This window comes from Cydia fagiglandana, chromosome 21 (genome assembly GCF_963556715.1).
Source record: "Cydia fagiglandana chromosome 21, ilCydFagi1.1, whole genome shotgun sequence".
In the NCBI taxonomy this organism is placed as follows: Eukaryota; Metazoa; Arthropoda; class Insecta; order Lepidoptera; family Tortricidae; genus Cydia; species Cydia fagiglandana.
The window spans coordinates 12,912,345-12,933,125 of record NC_085952.1 but is presented as its reverse complement, the minus strand read 5'-3'; the positions used below and the strand labels follow the sequence as shown (position 1 = coordinate 12,933,125).

Genomic DNA, 20,781 nt, shown 5'->3' with positions numbered 1-20,781 from the left:
CTGTAAAGTTGACCTTACATTTGAATTTCAACCCTTTACCAGACTAAAGGATATATATTTCCCACCTACGGCAATTCAAACATGTGTTATATTTTCGATGAGCAAGACTGACATTCGCGTTCGCGATTCTGGTGTGTACATTTTTGAAATGTCAGCCTGGTTTAAATAAAATTGAGCTATGAACCACAGAAAGTCCTTTAGGACACAATATAGGTAGTCTAAAATATTAACTGACCCCTGACGGCTTGATTCAAGAAACTTAACCTCCAATCAATATTAAGTATGATGTAATTCTCCCCAACAAGCTTATTTACAGGAAATCATTGTTTTTTAGAAAACTAGTTTTTTGAAGAATATTTACTAATATTTAGTATTTGGAGTTTATACAAAGTGGTAACGGGTCAAAACAAATCTGTAAAAAACATAAAGACGTTAACCCTTTACCAGGCTAAGGGATATATATTTCCCACATACGGCACTTCAAACGTGTGTTGTATTTTCGATGACATTCGATTGTCATTTTTGAACTGTCAGCCTGGTAAAGGGTTTATAATGATAATAACTAACCTCAAATATATTGCAAGGCCAAAGCAGTAGCGTGAGCTATGACGGCCTCAGCCGCTTGCTTGATCTCGAGATGGCTCTTAGCATCCTTGTACCAAGGATCGGCGGCGACGCGAGAGGCGCCCTCTAGAGACTCAACGTAGCGGAGCGCTGGAGCCAAGTTTCCTTGCTCTATCCAATACCTGTGTAAGAAATGTAGTTTAACCCTTAGTAAGGCGGAGGGAATATATTTCCCACCTGATTTTGAACTTATCTTAAAGCGATAGGGTTCAATTTTGCATAATTTCTGAACCCTTATGCCTTTTATAAAGGTTTAATTTCACGTAATGGTGCATTACAAAATTTTAGATCTTTCATCAGGTGTCTGAGTTTAGAGTGCCTTATGCGCTTATGCGTTTAAGGAGACGATTCGTATTTAACAATTTGTTTTTAAGTCACTAGTCACCTCACGTGCACGAATAAGTGCGAGCGAGATTTCTTATGACACGGCTCTAACTGCATGGGGAGATGTAATATTGTGTGGCGATATATTTCCCACATACGGCACTTAAAACACGTGTTCTATTTTGAATGAGTAAGATAGATATTCAATTTTCATTTTTGAATTGTCAGCCTGATAATGAGAGAACCTCAAAATGTAGGTATTACCACTTGTATACGTGTACAAGCCTTCAAGGCAGTAATGATTAAACATATTATATAACCTACCTGGCGTAATTTAACCGGTCGAATGTGTCTAAATCCTCAAGTTCCTTTTTGGTTTTTATCGGACTGTCAATGTCCTTTTGTGGAATGCCAGATAGCTGAAATAATACATCATAGTAAGTAAAATCCACCAGATTTCATGCACCTAACATGTCAAGTTTATCTATTATACAAAAAAAGTTGGAACCGACATTTTGATAAGATACAAAGAGATGAAGGCCAGAGACTCAATTGCCAGTCCAAACTTCCTTCCGGTTACATCAGTGCCACATACACTTATTATGACCCGTGGGTCACTTATGACAGTTGTGTGGCCGAAATGGTCATCTTCTTTTCCTAATAAGTTTCTTATGTTATATAGGTAATGATAATTATATTATTATGAAGAAGTTAACCTCATAAATGATCATAAAAAGTTTTTATCGAAACCACCACCCACTAGAGTCTGAGCGGAAAGAGAAGAGTTACAGAATGTATTGGTTACCTTATCCCTTTCCCAGGCGAAGGGATATATTATATTTCCCACATACAGCACTTCAAACATGTGTTCTATTTTCGATGAGTAAGACTGACATTCGATTGTCAATTTTGAAGTGGAAGCCTGGTCAAGGGTTAAATATATTCCATGACAGTTCTCTTGTCGCCCAGGGAGCCGATTTTTTAAATTCGACCACTCGATATCGTTTTCGTTAAATGATATCTCCACTACTAGGCGTTTAAATTCTACTAATAGAATTGAAATCGAGTTTTTCAAAAATTAGCATTTCGCCGTTTTCCACCGATTTTGGAGTGACGAAATCGAGCGATCGAAATTCAAAAATCGGCCCCCTGGCTCTATAAATGCGTCGTTCTAGAGTGCGGTGATTCTTCTAGTCTTAATTGTAAGTGGCTAGCTAATGATATGATGGTTACCCTCATAAAGAGAAGCATGGATTGAAGCCAGGAGACGATGTAGACTGGCATCGGGCTGCCTTCTAACTCCACCAGGGCCACATGTTTGGCCGTTTTCTCCATCTGGACACACGTAAAACTTGACTGGTGTTAGTTATTAGGTAGTCTTAAACCTGCCCACACGTACAGTAAGTTGCAGAAATAATTGACTCTCCTGCATAGAAACTTGCTTCGTAGAGGGGTCAGATATCTCTGCAGCAGCAGACGGAACAAGAAAAAATTTAACGATAAATAGGTACCAAATGCAATCTTTACAGGGTAGACCATACCGTTGTCATACCACAAATAATGTAAATAGCATTTTGTGTTCGTTTTGCGCTGTTTGCTAGTTTAACACGAAAACATGACTAATTACAACACGTGTTGACGATCCTATCATAATATATCCAGACTTTGCAAGGTTACGGACTAAGGTTTGCAAGTAAAACTTCTCCTTCTATTTCTTTAATGTTTATTTCTTTTAATGTTTATTCTCTTTACCCTTCTTCGATGTCGATAAAACTAACAGATATATATGGTCAAACCAATTTGTCAGTCAGTAAGAACGAGGAGGATACACAACCTTTTCTTTTGGGTGCTAGTACTAGTGTAAGACAAAGATAGTATATTCTCTGTCTATGATTGAAGTGAGACAGTCCTTAGACAAACTATACTTACCAGATGGTATCGCTCGCGCAGTACGCTCTCTGGTACCAGTCCTTCCTTGCGCACTTGCTCTGGTATCGATTTTAGAACGGTCAGCACAAGTTTATCACCTTCACCATCACCTGCAGGTAACACACCACAGCTAAATAACCTTTTAACCTTTTGGACGCCAATGACCGCTATATCGGCACCGCAGGTCCAACGCCAAAGACCGATTAATCGGTCACAGACCACAGAGCAACATAGGCCTACGTGCATATGCAGTTCAATTTCAGTTTTGACACTTCGGTGACGTGGCGTCTGAGTGACTGCTTTTGTTTTTGACACGGCATCGAAAAGGTTAAGCCGAAGATAAGGCTGAAATAACTAGTAGCCTAAATCGGGTAGGAAATAAGGGGAATGGAAAGCCATGAGTTGGGTGTGCCTTTGTAAATGGCACCTCTATTAGTTATTGTAGAAAGTTCAGCGGAAATAATGGTAGGTACGACCAGCATTCCTTCGTTGACTCTAATTGATCTGGCCACACAGGCACACAAGCATGTAACACTAATTTCTTGATCACTCTATATACCTATAACGGGTAGGATTGCCTATTCTAATAGTTGATAGTCATCATCATCATTCTCTCATTCATTCATCATCAGTCTGTAACATCAATAAAATGATGGTTTAAACAATAAACAGCGTCCATAAGAGTGCGCCACTTCCACAAATTACAATTAAGACCAATACGTGAGCGGCAGCCGCGACCGCATAGCTGGCAGGAGAGTGCCGTGCCCGGTGATGAAAGTGGGAGAGCGGTGCGCTGGTGTCTCAGTTCTCGCCTAGTGTGAAGAAGGCTAAACCACGCTTCATCGTGTGCAACCCCTTCACCCAGGGTTTTCCTCCAGTGGTCGCGATCTTCAGCCTCCCTTTCCCAGTTGGTGGGAACGATTCGGAAGGACATCATGTCTCGCTTTGCAGCATAAGGAAAAATATGATGGGAACTCTTCAAGCTCGTCTTCTTTCAAACACGGTGAGGATTAAATAAAAAAGCGGCCAAGTGCGAGTTGGACTCGCGCACGAAGGGTTCCGTACCATAATGCAAAAAAAGGCAAAAAAAAAACCCATCCAAGTACTGACCCCGCCCGACGTTGCTTACCTTCGGTTAAAAATCACGTTTGTTGTATGGGAGCCCCACTTAAATCTTTATTTTATTCTGTTTTTAGTATTTGTTGTTATAGCGGCAACAGAAATACATCATCTGTGAAAATTTCAACTGTCTAGCTATTATACGCAAAAAACGGCAAAGGCCACGTTTATTGTATGGGAGCGCTACTTAAATATTAATTATATTCTGTTTTTATATTTTTTTGTTATAGCGGCAACAGAAATACATCATCTGTGAAAATTTCACTTGCCTAGCTAACACGGTTCGTGAGATACAGCCTGGTGACAGACGGACGGACGGACGGACAGCAGTCTTAGTAATAGGGTCCCGTTTTACCCTTTGGGTACGGAACCCTAATAATGACTATTATTTGGTGTTGACATACATACCAACAGCCGCTTCGATAGCTCTGATTTCTCTGGCCACGCAGACATGCGGGTCTCCTTTTTTACAAGCAGCGAGTAAGGAAGCCCCGGCAGACCACAGCTGTTGAGAGCGCTTCGCTTCTCGCTCGGCTTTTAGACGCGCTGTTAGTTTAATAAAATTATTTTAGGTTATTCATTCTAAGATACAATACTGCCTTCTGCTGAAAACATACTCAATATTTGACACAAAGAGCCTTTGGCGTTTATTTTTATAGGAAATTCACAACTATTGTCTTAACCCTTTTCCAGGCGTACTCCGATCTATCGAGCCCATACGCGCCAAGAGAATTTTAACCCTATCAATCAGATTGAAGGCTAAAATTAGATTGTGTACTTGTCTTCAAATGAATGATCAAAGATGGATTCATTGGAAAATATTTGATTTTTTCAGGAAAACCTTGCAGATTGGTGCGGCCTGGAAAAGGGTTAAAATAAACGTTCCCGCCATTGGTGAAATGCCTACAAGGTAGTTTATTACATCAGAGCATCAAAAACAAGGGCAAAATTATCCCTACTCTACGGATTACTTTACTTGTTAACTATAGAAAAGGATTTTTCATAAGCCCTTATTTAATTATATAAACGAATCTGTATATTAACCTTTTGGACGCCAATGACCGATATATCCGCACCGCAGGTCCAACGCCAAAGACGGATTAATCGGTCACAGACCACAGAGCAACAAAGACCTACGTGCCTATGCATAAAGTTCAATTTCAGTTTTGACACTTCGGTGACGTGGCGTCCGAGTGACAGCTTTTGTGTTTGACACGGCGTCGAAAAGGTTTAGCAGGTAGTATCATTAACCCTTATCTTGGCAAGACTCAAAATATCTTAAATATAAATATTTTTTTAGTTTTTAGTCACCTTTTGAGCATACTAGACTATTAAAAAATAAGGAAAAAAATCCAGGATTTTCCAGTTTCGGAAAATCATATGTATCATATTTGATACAATGCCAATCCCTCGACAAAATAGTTACCTACTTTTTAAAAGAAAAATGTGGATTATAGTAAAAATAAAACATGTAATGCAACAGAAATTAACATTTATTGCTAATTAAACGCAATCTAAAGCATCAGATGACTATTGCACCTGTAAAAATGAATTATATCTACGAATACCTGATCACATGGGCGGAAAATTTGATCCCGTAAAGTTGCAAAAAAGTCGTCAGCAAGAAGTTGAGTAAAATATGAAAAGTAAACAAATAAAGTAAAAGTAAAAAAAAATAGTTTTTTTACTTTGGGGCCATTTTTTGCAATTCATATATTTTTCCGTGCTACGTGCTACGGCGTAGCAAAAAGGCTACGGCGTCCTAATATACTGTTAAATAACATCCGTTACTTTAAAAAAAACAAAGTTCACTAACTAATTACTATGATGACTAATATGACGTATTGAAAACATATATTTCAACCCCTCACAAATATATAAAAAAAATAAAAAATAAAAATCATCTACAGCTATTTTGACGACAACTTGGCAATGTATTAAATATAATACACATGTACTTTTATGAGTTCTTGGCAATGTATCAAATATGATACGTAATAGTTTTATGTAAATATTTTATGTGTTAAATGTTTTTAAATGGGACCACTATGTGAATCCTAATACACTAACAGATAGTAAGTGTATTAAAATGTAGATTATGCAAAAATATATACTAATCTAAGAAATAAGTGCAAAACTTACAGCACGAAACAAGATCTGTTGTTTCCGTGGCGCCATGTTGATAATTATTAATTAATTTACAATGACACTTGTATGTATTATTTTTTGCTATAATAAAGGAGGGTAGATCGACATATCTATAGCAGAATTATTTTGTTAAGTAATAAAGTGAACCTGCTAGATTTTTTTATGTTCCATGTATCACGGGTGTTACGATGCCAAGATAAGGGTTAACATACCCCGGCCGGCGAGAGCAAAAATGCGTTGACAGCTTAATAGTGCGAGGACACACACTTTGGTCGATGTCGATAAAAACAACACGATGTACTGGACCACCGTTATGATATGCAGAAGTATTAATTATTGTTGTAAACAAAATTAAAACCAAGTGTTTTTATTTATTCAGTATTTTATGTAATTTTCGTAATATACAATTAGCATTTTTTCTAAATTTTCTGATTTTAAACTCCTTCGCCTTGCCGATAAAATCCATTTCATCCAACTAAAGGACCGTTCTAAATCTACTGTAGTAATCGGAGCAAAACGAAATAGTGATTATGAATTTGTTCTGTATTAGGTAGTTCCACTTCTCTGCCAGATATCAATTTATTTAAATTGTTTAAAGTTAAAATGCCAACGTTCTTCTTCAACACATTCTGATACTTATTGTGAATAACTTTATAATAATAATAATTTTATGTTGATAGAAAATTGTTTTAGGGTTATTCTTAGAAACGCGTGGAGGTATCAAGTTGAAATAAATAACAAATACTAATGGCTCAGTTTAAAAAAAAAATTGTGCTTAATTAAAAGTCGACTATTCTATCGACATCCATATGACGATAGAATAGTCGATATTTAATTAAGCACTAGGAGCAGACGCATTTTTGCTCTCGCCGGCCGGGGTATGATCATTAATTTTGGTCCATTCACTACATCATTGTCATAATAAAAGGTCTTCCACACCTTCTAGTTTGTTCTCTACAGCCTTAACTTTCAGCGACAAGTCGGTAAGCTCTAAAGCGAATTTGGCCTTCTGAGCGTCCACCGCTTGTTTCACCATTTTGTCCAACTTCTTATTGGCCTGGAATACAATGGTACTTTAATATTCATGTCACTTGTCAATAGGGAATATTAGGCAAAGCTCTGCGTAGGTGGCACCTAGGGATTGCAATCCGGTCCGGCGGATCCGGTAATCCGGCCGGATCCGGCACTTTTTATAAGCTACCGGATCCGGTTAAAATCACCGGATCCGGACCGAATCCGGGAAAATAGAAAAAATGACCGCACGCAGCACCCACTGCGCGTTTTAGGTGAGATAAAGGCGACGGATAGAAGAAAGAAGTTAAACACTATAAAGAACGAATGAAAAAATCTAAATTTAGTAAAATAAGAAGATATATTATTTGATATGACGATGATTGAGAACAGAAGAGGATTTCCTCTTCTTTCATGTTGGTGGCACGAATCGGCACGATACGACGGTTACTTAAATAATTAGAAGTAAAAATTAAAGGATGGAGATGTCATGGAAGGCATTTGGAACGACCGGTCTGACCTAGTGGGTAGTGAACATTCAGTGACCCTGCCTATGAAGCCGATGGTCCTGGGTTTGAATACTGGTAAGGGCATTTATTTGTGTGATGAACACAGATATTTGTTCCTGAGTTATGGGTGTTTTCTATGTATATTTATAAGCATGTATTTATCAATATATTATACTTATATATATCGTCGCCTAGTAGTACTACCTAAAGCTAGCTAGTACCCATATTACAAGCTTTACTTGGTTTGGGGCTACGAGTAGGTCGATCTGTATAAGATTGTCCCTAAATATTTATTCATGAATTATGTATTTATTTGTGATTTAGGCTATAAAACTATTTTCACGGATAAAAATGAAAGCAAGATAATATTGGAGCGCATTTCATACAATTTTGGTTAGAAGTTAAATAGCCTGTTACTAGAATGGATTTCAGCGTTACAAATAATTTCATCAAAGGACAGTTACGAAAACTTGTTTTTTCAAGGAGTTCCATTTCCCATCCCATAATTATCCCATTAACAGGCTTTAGATTCTAATAATTTTATTGTAAACGTAAGCAGAATGTGCATGGTTGAATATAATAAAATTAATAAATGACTTAGATTTCAAATAGTACTATTTATTTATTTTTATTTTGAGATTGACTATGTGACACTTTTTAATACATAGTTTTATTTAATTGTTAAAAAGTTATTTCTTATGAACTTCAAATTGTTGTTTTATGAATAAATTTGTAAAAATACCCTTTATTTCTCACATAACGCATAAAACTTGAAAAATATGTAATTTAATTAACTTTGATATCCTTATACCTAACCGGATCAGGTCCGGCCGGGTCCGGTCGGATTGAGGCCAAAATCCGGCCGGATTGAGGCCAAAATCCGGCCGGATCCGGCCGGATTGAAAATCAATCCGGTTTGCAATCCCTAGTGGCACCTTTGTGGCACATACAGTAAACAAACCACACTGACACATCACACGTGACGTTAATCACATGGCCTACCGCGAAACAAGAAAATCTAAATTTCATTATCTAATCTCTCTATCACTCTTGCATATTAGAGCGATAAAGAGGCAGATAACTAAAGTCGGTAGTGCTGCACTCTGGCGGCAGAACATTGCAGTAATATCCCCTATTAAGGCCCCCCCCCACATCTGGCGTCTTTCGAGCGTCGGCGTCTACAACTCTATGGCCACTGCTCGACGCGGCGTCGACGCAACTGCGCAGCGACGTCATTTTCCATAGCGCTGACCAGACGCCGACCGCGCCGACGCTCGAAAGACGCCAGATGTGGGGGGGGCCTAACAATTCGTCGTACATACATTGCTGGCCCCACAAGACATGAATGGAGAGTAAGGTTAAATAAAAAACGTGAGTAAGGATGCCAGAGCTCAACCAGGTTCCAGCGAGTTCATGTGACACCTCTGGAGTTGCAGGCGTCTATAGGCTACGGAGACTGCTTAGCATCAGGTGGGCTATATGCTTGTTAGCCGGCGTAGTAAAAAAAAAGTTATTTATTATGGTTCCTCTACACGATAGGCCAACGCCGGCCACTCCAAGGGACGCATTTATGCGTTAGAGGGAGCAAGTGATATTGCTATCTCATTCTACCGCATGGCTGCGTCCCTTGGAGTGGCCGGCGTTGGCCCATCGTGTAGAAGAGCTATTATATTGGGTATGGGTAGCCTCTATAATATATACCTCGTCTTCCGTTTGTTTAAGATAGGTAACCATTTGGCGCTCGTGGCGTTCTTTGAGCTCAGCCTGCGCCTTTTTCAAAGCTTTGTCGACTTCAGCTTTCTGCCAGTCCACCTACAATTTTTAAATGATTAACATATTTCCCTGTTAGCCTAAGCAAATTAGAAAAATCTGCGGAAATAATTCGTGTAGTTTTGAAAATTGGTACAGGTATACCTTGTGGTGTCCAGATAAACATACTAAAAGTCCTCGAGGTTAGGGGGTGTGCTGGGGGTGTAGAGGGGGGTTGAAGGTACTTTTTTTCATATTTTTGCTCATATCTCGAATATCTGTACGAATAGCATTATAATTACTTAGGACAAAAGTTTTAACATAAAATTTACTACAAATTTGGTTATGTTTATTTTTACTCTGCGATCAATACTTTAGGAGCTACAGGCTGTTAAAGTTAAATAAGTAATAAAAAATAGACGGTTTAAGAAAACGTCGTTTTTTTGTAATTGTTCATCACAAATAAAAAAATTAGCTTAGAGTAAGCAAGCTAAGCAACCTGCTGATAAAATATAAAAAAATAGGCCATATGCATGTCGGGCCATGCTCAGTGTAGGGTTTCGTAGTTACCCGTCTGTCAAAATAGACTATTTGCCATAACTCAAAAACAGCTATACCGATTAGGTTCGCTACATTTTTCCTTGAAAGTATTTACTAAGTTATGTTTTCACGATTTTTATCATATTTTTTGGACCCATGGTTCAAAAGTTAGGGGAACTAAGGGGTAAGTCACAACTTTTTTTCTTTCAGATCGATTATTCCCGAAAATATTAAGTTGATCAAAAAATGGTTCTTGAAGACCCTTATTCCTTTTAAAAGACCTATCCAACGACACCCCACACTATAGGGTGGAAGCGAAAAAAAATTTCATCCCCAGTTTAATGTAGGGCAACCACCATAAAAAAAAAATTCTAGTTTTCACGTTTAAATTTGACACGAATATATAAATCAGTTACGCTGACAAAGTTGTAAAATATAAATTAGAAAAAAATATTTTTTTAGGGTGGCTGCCGTACATTAAAAAGGGGATGAAATTTTTTTTCGCTTCCACCCTATAGTGTGGGGTGTCGTTGGATAGGTCTTTTAAAACGAATACGGGTCTTCGAGAACCATTTTTTGATCTGCTTAATATTTTCGGAAATAATCGATCGGAAAAAAAAAAGTTGTGTTTTCCACTTTAGTTCCCCTAACATTTGAACCATGGGTCCAAAAAATATGAAAAAAATCGTGAAAGTAAAGCTTAGTAAAGACTTTCAGAGAAAAATATAGCGAACCTAATCGATTAAGCAGTTTTTAAGTTTTTGCTAATAGTCTATTTTGACGGACGGGTAACTACGGAACCCTATACTGAGCATGACCCGACATGCTGTTGGCCGGTATTTTTATATTTTATCAGCAGGTCATTTATCTTGCTTATTCTCAATTAATTTTTTTATTTATGATGAACAATTATGAAAATACGACGTTTTCTTAAACCGTCTATTTTTTATCTCTTATTTAACTTTAACAGCCTGTAGCTCCTAAAGTATTGACCGCAGAGTAAAAATAAACATAACCAAATTTGTAGTAAATTTTATGTTAAAACTTTTGTCCGAAGTAATTATAATGCAATTCGTACACATTTTCGAGATATGAGCAAAAATATGAAAAAAGGTACCTTCAACCCCCCTCTACACCCCCAGCACACCCCCTACCCTCGAGGACTTTTAGTATGTTTATCTAGACACCACAAGGTATGCCTGTACCAATTTTCAAAACTACACGAATTATTTCCGCAGCTTGCCCAAATTCGGCTTAATTTGACGTGGCTATGTATATTTTCCATATTGCCCAGGACCGGAGTCAGTGGAAGAAAAAGATTCGAGCCCTACACCCCAGCAGGGGGTAACAGGATGGAAAGAGAGAGAGAGAGAGAACATATTTCCCTTTTCACACTTGTGTCGCTTTTTAACCCTTTACCCGGCTGACAGTTCAAATACGACAATCAAATGTCAGTCTTACTGATCGAAAAATAGAACACATGTTTGAAGTGCCGTATGTGGGAAATATATATCCCTTAACCTGGTAAAGGGTTAAGCAAAATTATCAATAATGTTTGAATGCCATACTTCATTATACAAAACCGTCACTCACTTTCGAGGTTAAACTATTATCTGTTGCAGCGGTCGGCAACTGGCGGCCCGCGAACCTCTCGCTTGCGGCCCGCGAGCCTCCCTGGCTATTAGTATTTTGTATGTACATAATATTAACAAATCACAATGTCTGTCGATGTGTCCGTACGAATGGAGGTCCAAGGGGGAAGCCTATGTTCAGCAGTGGACGTCTTATGGCTGAGATGATGATGATGACAATGTCTGCTAAAGTCACAAATATCCCCAAAGTGCGGCCCGCGTCAACTGCGTCAATTACTATGTGGCCCTTGGCTGCTAAAAGGTTGCCGACCGCTGATCTATTGTATTCTTCTTCTTGGTCGTGACCTCATGACATGTCTGAGGGACGTGACTCCTATGGGGTATTCTTCATACTGCTCTCCAGGCCTCTCGATCCTCGGCCATATATTGGGCCTCGGGTAATATTTTGGACCACACCTGACCATCTACTGGGTGCACGCCCTAGAGGGAGGAGTAGACTCCTTCGTCCGTCGACCTATTGTATTATATATACCTTATTCCTATACCATTGCTGCAATTCCGCCTGTTTCTTCTTAAATTCATTTTGTATGAGCGCTTCACGAGCTTTTACAGCATTAGCATCTTGAGGTAATGCTGAAAATTTACAATAGGGTCTCTTTTACACACCTCAATAAGAGAAAACAATCATAAAGAAAATAAACACAAGCAGAGGTAAACAACAGGGTTATAACCGCGAAAATCGAAGTTCGCAGATTTCGGGCATCTTTCTCTGTCACACTAATTACGCCTTCATTGGATTAAGAGCCAACAGGAGTGGTCATTCCTCCATACAAACGTAGTCCTCGTTTTCCTCCGTGGTTTTTGAAGCTAGAGCAATGATTTTTTCAACACAGATCAATATTGTCAATATCTGTGTCGGACCGTTTTGCTTTTTTTGATATTTTTGTTTTTTAAGGCGCTAGAGCCCTTCAAAAACGGCCAAAATGGTCTAATTGATTATGCCGCAATGAGAGGCGTGGTATTTAAAACTGATATCAATTAGCCAAAAAAGCAAAACGGTCCGACACAGATAATTTCATAATCATTCAGATTTCCAAATTTGGTTACGATTGGTTAAGATTTGGGGGAGGAAAAAGAGGACTACGAAACCTCGATTTTTGTCATTTTTACGCAGGATTCTCGCCTCAGCTGCAGTTGTCCCTATCGCACTAATTTTAGGGGCGGGTTCAAGTTTCTAAATACGTACACAGACAGAAAAGTGATGGGCAATAGTCGACATGTAATATCGATAATCTAGTGATGTGAGAAGTTATCGATAAACCATAACAAAGTCGCGATTTGCCCCTTAGTAGGCGAAGTTAGTGAAGTAAGTAATACCTATTGCACTTTTGCCTCAGGGGAAACCGTTTAACAATATTATTTCTTGGTTCATACAAAGCTGAGTAGACGCACTTTTATTTTATAATAATTTTTGATTTCATATTTTTTTTATTTTTTTATTTTTATTGAAAACACGTTTACATGACATTACAGTGTATAACTAATGCGCCATGAAAGTAGTAACATTTAAATTACAGTATACATACATAAGATTGACTAAATTATTACAGTTGAACAACGACTATCATCCATCCTCTCGCAATACCTCAAACATTCACTGCACACAGCCGTCCATCGCCACGCAAACATATCGCAGTCAGTAGCTGATGTCAGGAGCGCATTCAACAATGTGAGAGCACGAAGAAGTGGCGAGTTTTTACGCGACACAGTGCGAGCCGCAGGCACTGCCAATAAGTCACGTCGGCGGGGCCTGAGAGCTATCCTGGGAACGTCGGGGACAAACAGACGTACCAGACGGCAGACCAGCTCTGGGCAGTCTGACTCGCCGCGCAGGACCCGCAAAGCCGTAGTCAATAAAGAAAAGTTTCGCCTGACCTCTAACGAGTTATAACCGAGGGTCCCTAACAAGTATTTGGTTGGGTACAGAAATGGGTAATACCCGTACAATTTCTTGTACAAGAATCTTAAAAAAGCTTTTTGAACCTTTTCAAGTAACAAGGCATATGTTGACTCGTGTGGGTGCCACACGACCGACGATGCCTCCAACTTACTTCTAACCAAGGCGTTATAAACCAGTTTCAGTGCTAATGGCTCTTTAAAGTCGCGCATGTTGCGAATTAGAAAGCCTAGTCTTCGATAGCAGTTCGTAGCAAGTGCCGACAGGTGCTCGTGAAACGTGAGGCGCATATCGAAGACAACTCCAAGATCCTTAACCGTGGAGACCCGAGTTATGGGCTCGGATCCCAGCACGTAATTCGCAATTATAGGAGAACGCGCACGGCTGAAACTACAAACACAGCACTTGGCAGAGTTAAAAAGGAGTTTGTTTTCCACACTCCATCGGTAGACCAAGTTGATATCACTTTGCAATGACTCACAATCAGTTCTCTGCTCCACACCGTACACTAACTTCAGATCGTCAGCATAAAGGAGACATTGAGACGACTTGAGAACCGACTGGATGTCATTGATCATTATTCCGAACAGGAAAGGTCCTAATATGGAGCCCTGACTGACCCCAGATCGAGTGTGATATGGAGCCGAGACGAAGCATCCATGCCGAACATATTGCTGCCGATCACGTAGATAGTTTGCGAAAAAAGACATCAACCTGGGAGAGAAGCCAATTCCACCCAGTTTTTTCAGCAACACATCATATCTGTGGTAATAAACGCTTTGAATACATTTTTCTAAACATCATTCCGAATCCAATGAGGTATCACACCTTTGAACTTGTACTATACTGTTGTCCCAAATTGGGGTTTCGTATTTATTCCGACCAGAATCAGGAGCTCCTCAAACATAGGTACCTAAATGTATCCAAATCTAAATCAAAAAAAATAATCGGCCGAGAGCATGTCGGGCTATGCTCAGTGTAGAGTTTCGTAGTTACCGTTCTGTCAAAATAGTCCAAACCGGGGCGACAAGTCAGTATCATACATTTACAAGGGACTACACAGCGTTTTACGTATTTTTAGATTTTTACTAAGAACAGAAGATTTTTTGCAATAACTCAAAACCGACTGGAGTCCGGTCATATTCGCTATATAGTTTTCATTGAAAGTAGTTATTAAGCGTTTGTTGATTTTTTTCATGTTTTTGAACCATGGTTCAAAAGTTACAGGGTGGTGGGGATATTTTTTTCTTTCGGAGCGATTATTTCCGAAAATATATAAATTTTCAAAAAATGTTTTAAGGAGACCTTTATTCGTTTTGAAACACCTATCCAAGGGTAGGGTAAGGGTAAGGGGGTATGGGGACTAAGCAAATAAAAAAAAATATATATATACGAGTTCAACCTTTGAGTTCAATTGGCGTAAAGGACATTTTAGCGAAAATGAGTTATATATACAGTTTTAATACCTGGCTTAACAACCTCAAAGCTGTACTCTGATTGCCTAATCATGCATGCCATACGATTAAATAAATAAATATACAGTTTTGTTCAGAATTCCAAGCGCTTTTGTTCTGTATATTTAAAATTTCGATATCTCGTAAAAAGTTGCCTTTACGACCCAATTTTTTACACTATGAGCTTGCAAAAACAGCTTAGCTCAAGGGGCGTAAATAACCAGTTATTTTTTCTTCTTTTTGTAAATAAATTATGTTGTAAAGGACTAACAATACTAAAATGTCCTTTGTCGTCATTTAGCCCTTCATTTGTCACGATAATTTTTCATATCGTGTGGTCAAGATGGTCGTAAAGGACATTATTTGACTATTGAAATTATTTTACTTGCCCTTTACGACCCGTTCTAAAAATGATTTTACCTTAAGTATACGAGGCGAACAAATTGTAAAGGACTTTTCTAATTTTTGTGTCGTTTAAACTCCAAATTGCAAACAAATAACATGGACGTAGCAGTATGTAGACTATCAAAAAAAGTCGTTTTCGGGGACTTTTATTACTATAATGTAATGTTTGCCGTCAAATTTGAAAGTATTTACGCAAGAGTTTTTTCCGCAGTTATCTTTGTTCATGGACGTAATTAGGTCTATAAAGCCAAGTTGATAAATAGTTTTATGGGTCCTTTATTACCAAAATATAACGTTTGCCCTTCAAATTAGAAAACTCAGCTCCAGAGTGTTTTTCCGCACCTATTACTGTGTTACTCGCAGTGGAATCTCTTATAGTCTTGCGACAATAACATATGTACTAGCCTGTGCATAATACACCCTGAACCTTTCCGACTCGCATTTATTGTTGATTAGGAGAACGAGACAGGTACAAAATACAAAAAATACAAAATACAAAATTCTTTATTTCATAAAAATCTGTACATAAATTTGAGGGATGGTGTCTCCCGGTAAGCAATATATGCCTGTATTGGGAGGCACCGCTCTTCCGTTATTATTGAAATCTAACTAATACTAAGCTACACTATTTACAAGTCACAAAATATTTACTACCTATACTATTTACAAATAATAATTATATACTAATTACAAGCAATACATTAATTATAACTATTGACTATAAGCATAAAAATATGTGATCAGAAAAGTACTCAAGCCTGCACGCGTGTGTGTGTGTGTGTGTGATGGTACTCATCGTAAAAGGCTCTCTGTTTTCTCATATGTTTTAGTTTTGAGCCATTTGGTTACAGTAGACTTACATTCATGGGATTGTTTAGGGTAAATGTTTAGGATTTTATTGATTTTTTTTTTTTTTTTTATTATGCATGGGTTTACTCATGGCCACAGAATAGCCGAGGCGTAGACGTGGCCTACGATGGAGCGAGCTCGCCCAGAAGGTGCCTGTTCACTCTTGATTTGAAGGTTGCCGGGTTATAAGAGCACGGAAATATAGACGCCGGCAAGGAATTCCATTCCTTAATCAATTCCGTTTCAATTATATATGAAAGCGGATTCGCAAAGGTTGTTCTAATATGAGAAGATCTCGCTACATTAATTAAAGTTCGTTTTATGTTATAGTTAGGATTGTAGGTAAGGTGTATCAGCGATTGCCCATTGCCTCGCTCCTGACTATTTATTATCCGTTCCTGAGCGGTGGAAGTTGTTTATTGTGCGTAATTTAATTATTTGTGTCATTGGTGGAGCTCGGCTACAATAACTAGTTGAAATAAAGAACAATGCTTCGTTTCAAACACACTCACAAAGTTTGGAACGTATCTGGACGAAGTGGTAATTAATACTTAATGACCGAATCGGTTATAATTAATTCGTTTACTTACTTGTTTCATAATTTCTAACAGAAGATATTTTTAAGTATTTGAAATTAGAAATTATTGCAGCTACAGTTAACAGGGATGAAATAACACAGAAATTACTACTTAAATAGGAATAAAAAAAACGATTTAATATCTTATTGTTTCGTATTTTGAAATAAGACATCTTGAAAAATTTAAACTATAGAATTCACTAAGGACGTTCCAAATGTTTGATATGCTAATTCTTATCATCGTTAGCTGATCTTATACTTCCCTTGTTATGATTAAAGGCTGTCATGTTACGATTGAAGGCGGCTAGTGTTAAGCACTGGGACATTTAATTCACCTTCATTCTCGAATATTAGCTACTTTGTGAGCAATTGGTTCAAAATATTGTGCTTTCTTTATTATTACTATATTATTATAAAAATATTAATAACAACTGTACCTAATCGGGTTATACCATTAACTACCGTTTGATACATTTTTAAGCTTCGTTATAAACTATGCTGAAAACAGTTAACATGTGTAGGTACCGTGGCTGGTAACTAATACACCCCGAATTTGGAATAAAATAGTCTCAGAATGTCACTTACGACCCCTACTAAACAAGATACACTATATTATCAAAAACGCAGCATGGGTGTAAAGGACATCATAGTGTTTTTGACCAATTCTATAGGACATTAACTTCTTTCGTTTTGAATTTATACATATGATTGCTAATTCAGGTTAAAGATACTAACATGTTGAGTACTTTTTTAATGCACATCAAAATATAGCTCCATAAACAACAAAAATAAATCTCTGTCTACTGAAAAATTGCATTTTGTCCTTTACGCCACTTGAACCCAAAGGTATCGAATATTGTATGGGAGGTCTCAGGTCTGCAATTCTTTTTTAATAGTTTTTATTTTACCGTTCCGTCGGAATGTGTGATTCATGTACTTACGATCACGAGTCAAAGCCTCGGAGAGACAGGCAGACAGACGAACATGGCGAAACAATAAGGGTTTCTTTGGTGACTACGCAACTCTAAATATCGGACCACTAATAAAACAGTTATTAAGATTTTAATTTGATTGTAGGTTGTAGACGGATATTGAATTCAGTTAGGTACCTAAAGTCAAGAAGTTAAATCACAATAACAGGGAATGTGATTCGGTCAAATTCTGTTCTAATGTATGGGGAAGACAAACAAATTATAGCCAGCATTCAATGAATGTAGTATGATACCTTGGGCTATGGTGCTTTACGCACACTAGTGTCCCGACCCCTCCCCCTGACGCAACCCCCCCCCCAAAAATAAACTGCCAACCGGGACATATTTCATGCTAAAAGGGGGGGGGGGTGCGTCATGGGGAGGGGGTAGGACGCTAGTGTGCGTAAAGCACCATACCCAAAGGTATCATACTACATTCATAAAATGCTGGCTATAGTTAGTTTTTCTAAAATCACAATTTGACCGAATCAAATAAGTAAACGCTTAGTGGCGGTAGCGAGCTAACGAGTTACCACCGAAGAATAAGTTTGTACTATAAGAAAAGAACTAGGTGTAGCAAAGCTATACCGGGCCGACCGCTTCGCGAGGCCCGTGAAGGCAAATGACGTCTGCGTCTGTGTGCGCGCACCACACACACAGGGATAGTCCTTCACTACGCAGCGCCGCCCCCGTCAGCGCGACGGCGATATTCACCTCAAAATCTCAAAACTGAGATCGCGCTGACGTCCTGTTTCGTCTTAAAAGAAAAAGATCCCCGCAATTTGCGAATTCGGTTTTCGCGGTAGACCTTCAGGCAGCAGGCAAGTAGTCAAATATAACTCACATGCTATGCAACGGTCCGCTCTTTCAGAGGCAGCTTGGCTACCAGCTTGCAAGACAGTTTCTAGCAAAGCTTTCTGAAATGCACTCCAATGAGGTTAAACTTACGATGTACGAAAAACGGGTTATCCGCATGCAGATGGTCTAGAACGCAAAATTACTAGTGTGTTGTTTTGCCTAAATCGCAATTAGTCTACATCGCAAACGGTCTGAACGCAAAATGCCTGAATTATTTTTTCCGTTTTATCTTAACTTTATATAGCGATGTCGACGGAGCCCCGCTTCCGCGCTTCTATTCTGTGCTGTTTGGCCTTCGGCCATTTGAAAATACCTAACGAACCTAACCTACCTAAAAAATGTGGTGATATAAAAAGAGGGCATTTTGCGTTCTAGACCGTTTGCGATGTAGACTAATTGCGATTTAGGCATAACAACACACTAGTCATTTTGCGTTCTAGACCATCTGCGGATAACCCACTATCCATATAAAAATTTAACCATATTACCAAGCAAGATAGTTGATCATAGGAGACTATAGGTATCGTCTTGGGTCGTCCCATTCGCTTTTCGTCAAGTTCTTAAATTAGTCCTATTCTGCTTTCGTCACTCATTCTACATTCGTTACAATCGTCGGTGGCTTTCAATGTAGAATGAGTGACGAAAGCAGAATAGGTCTAATTTAAGAACTTGACGAAAAACGAATGGGACGACCCAAGACGATACCGATATAGCGGTCGTAAAGAGAACATATTGTACCCACAAAAAAAACATACATATTTGAGTGTATGCATCAGCAACAGGTCAGTGCCGCCAATGATGTGGGGTTTTTCGCTGTCGTAGACCGTCCCTGGGAACATCACTTCGTTCTCTTTGATGTACTGATCCAACAGTTTTTCGACCTAAAACAAGTAAACCGTTTTAAAAACTTTAACCTCACTACAGGTTTTTTTCTTATGGACCCTCCTGTAGGAAATCAGTTCATCCTTTACCAGGCTAAGGGATATATCTGTGATGTTCCACTGAAAAAGGTACCTTATGGCGGCTGGCGCTTATGTGACATAGCGCCGCAGAAATATTGGAGTGGCGTTAATAATAGCGTAAGCGCCAACCCCCATAAGGTACCTTTACCCGTGGGACGTCACATATTTCCCACATACGGCACTTCAAACATTCTAATTTCGATGAGTAACACTGACATTCGATTGTCATTTTTGAAATGTCAGCCTGGCAAAGGGTTAAAAATGTAGCATTCGCCATGAACTGTCTCAGCATGGATTTAGTGTTGTCTATGGCGTCCTTGGACCTCACGTTAGTGTGAGTGATGTACATACATATTGCCACCTGCAGTCGGCGGCGAGCGCGCGGTCCTGCTCCCACACGTACTCCGTCTGCATGACCTTGACCTTCGCCATGAACTGTTTCAGCATGGCGTTGGTGTTGTCCATGGCGTCCTTGGACCTCACGTTAGTGTGAGTGATGTACATACATATTGCCACCTGCAGTCGGCGGCGAGCGCGCGGTCCTGCTCCCACACGTACTCCGTCTGCATGACCTTGACCTTCGCCATGATCTGTCTCAGCATGGCGTTGGTGTTGCCCATGGCGTCCTTGGACCTCACGTTAGTGTGAGTGATGTACATACATATTGCCACCTGCAGTCGGCGGCGAGTGCGCGGTCCTGCTCCCACACGTACTCCGTCTGCATGACCTTGACCTTCGCCATGAACTGTCTCAGCATGGCGTTGGTGTTGTCCATGGCGTCCTTTGACCTCACATTAGTGAGAGTGATGTACATACATATTGCCACCTGCAGTCGGCGGCGAGTGCGCGGTCCTGCTCCCACACGTACTCCGTCTGCATGACCTTGATCTTCGCCATGAACTGTTTCAGCATAGCGTTGGTGTTATCTATGGCGTCTTTTGGCGCACTGATGCCACATTCCATTATACGGCACAGTTCCTCTGAAATATATTCTATCATCAAAATCGAAATTCAAAATTGTAATCTTCCTAAAAAGTCATAGTGAATAGAGTGGTTAATAGCCAATATCACCGCAAACTGACGCAGTGAGCGGTTTCCTTGCATTAAGGCTGCCTTTTCACTGATGCGAAGATGAACGGAGATGAGAGCAGACATGGAGGGAATCAACCAATAGAATTGGTTACCTATATTAGCTATATTTAA

General features: G+C 39.1%; 1 protein-coding gene across 1 annotated transcript in view; it reads right to left on the bottom strand.

Moving 5' to 3' along the window:
- Positions 1 to 568: 568 nt before the first annotated feature.
- The window catches only part of LOC134674978 (uncharacterized), a 31,003-nt gene continuing 10,790 nt past the window's right edge, over positions 569 to 20,781 (bottom strand). The window contains exons 8-21 of the mRNA XM_063533121.1: positions 20,395 to 20,558; positions 20,240 to 20,359; positions 20,085 to 20,204; positions 19,930 to 20,049; positions 19,372 to 19,497; positions 18,603 to 18,675; positions 12,078 to 12,178; positions 9,366 to 9,476; positions 7,084 to 7,201; positions 4,405 to 4,542; positions 2,878 to 2,975; positions 2,182 to 2,283; positions 1,273 to 1,367; positions 569 to 746 (exon numbers count right to left, since the gene is read on the bottom strand). Coding sequence (XP_063389191.1) covers positions 569 to 746; positions 1,273 to 1,367; positions 2,182 to 2,283; positions 2,878 to 2,975; positions 4,405 to 4,542; positions 7,084 to 7,201; positions 9,366 to 9,476; positions 12,078 to 12,178; positions 18,603 to 18,675; positions 19,372 to 19,497; positions 19,930 to 20,049; positions 20,085 to 20,204; positions 20,240 to 20,359; positions 20,395 to 20,558 — 1,664 coding nt within the window. The remainder of the gene's footprint in view (positions 747 to 1,272; positions 1,368 to 2,181; positions 2,284 to 2,877; positions 2,976 to 4,404; positions 4,543 to 7,083; positions 7,202 to 9,365; positions 9,477 to 12,077; positions 12,179 to 18,602; positions 18,676 to 19,371; positions 19,498 to 19,929; positions 20,050 to 20,084; positions 20,205 to 20,239; positions 20,360 to 20,394; positions 20,559 to 20,781) is intronic.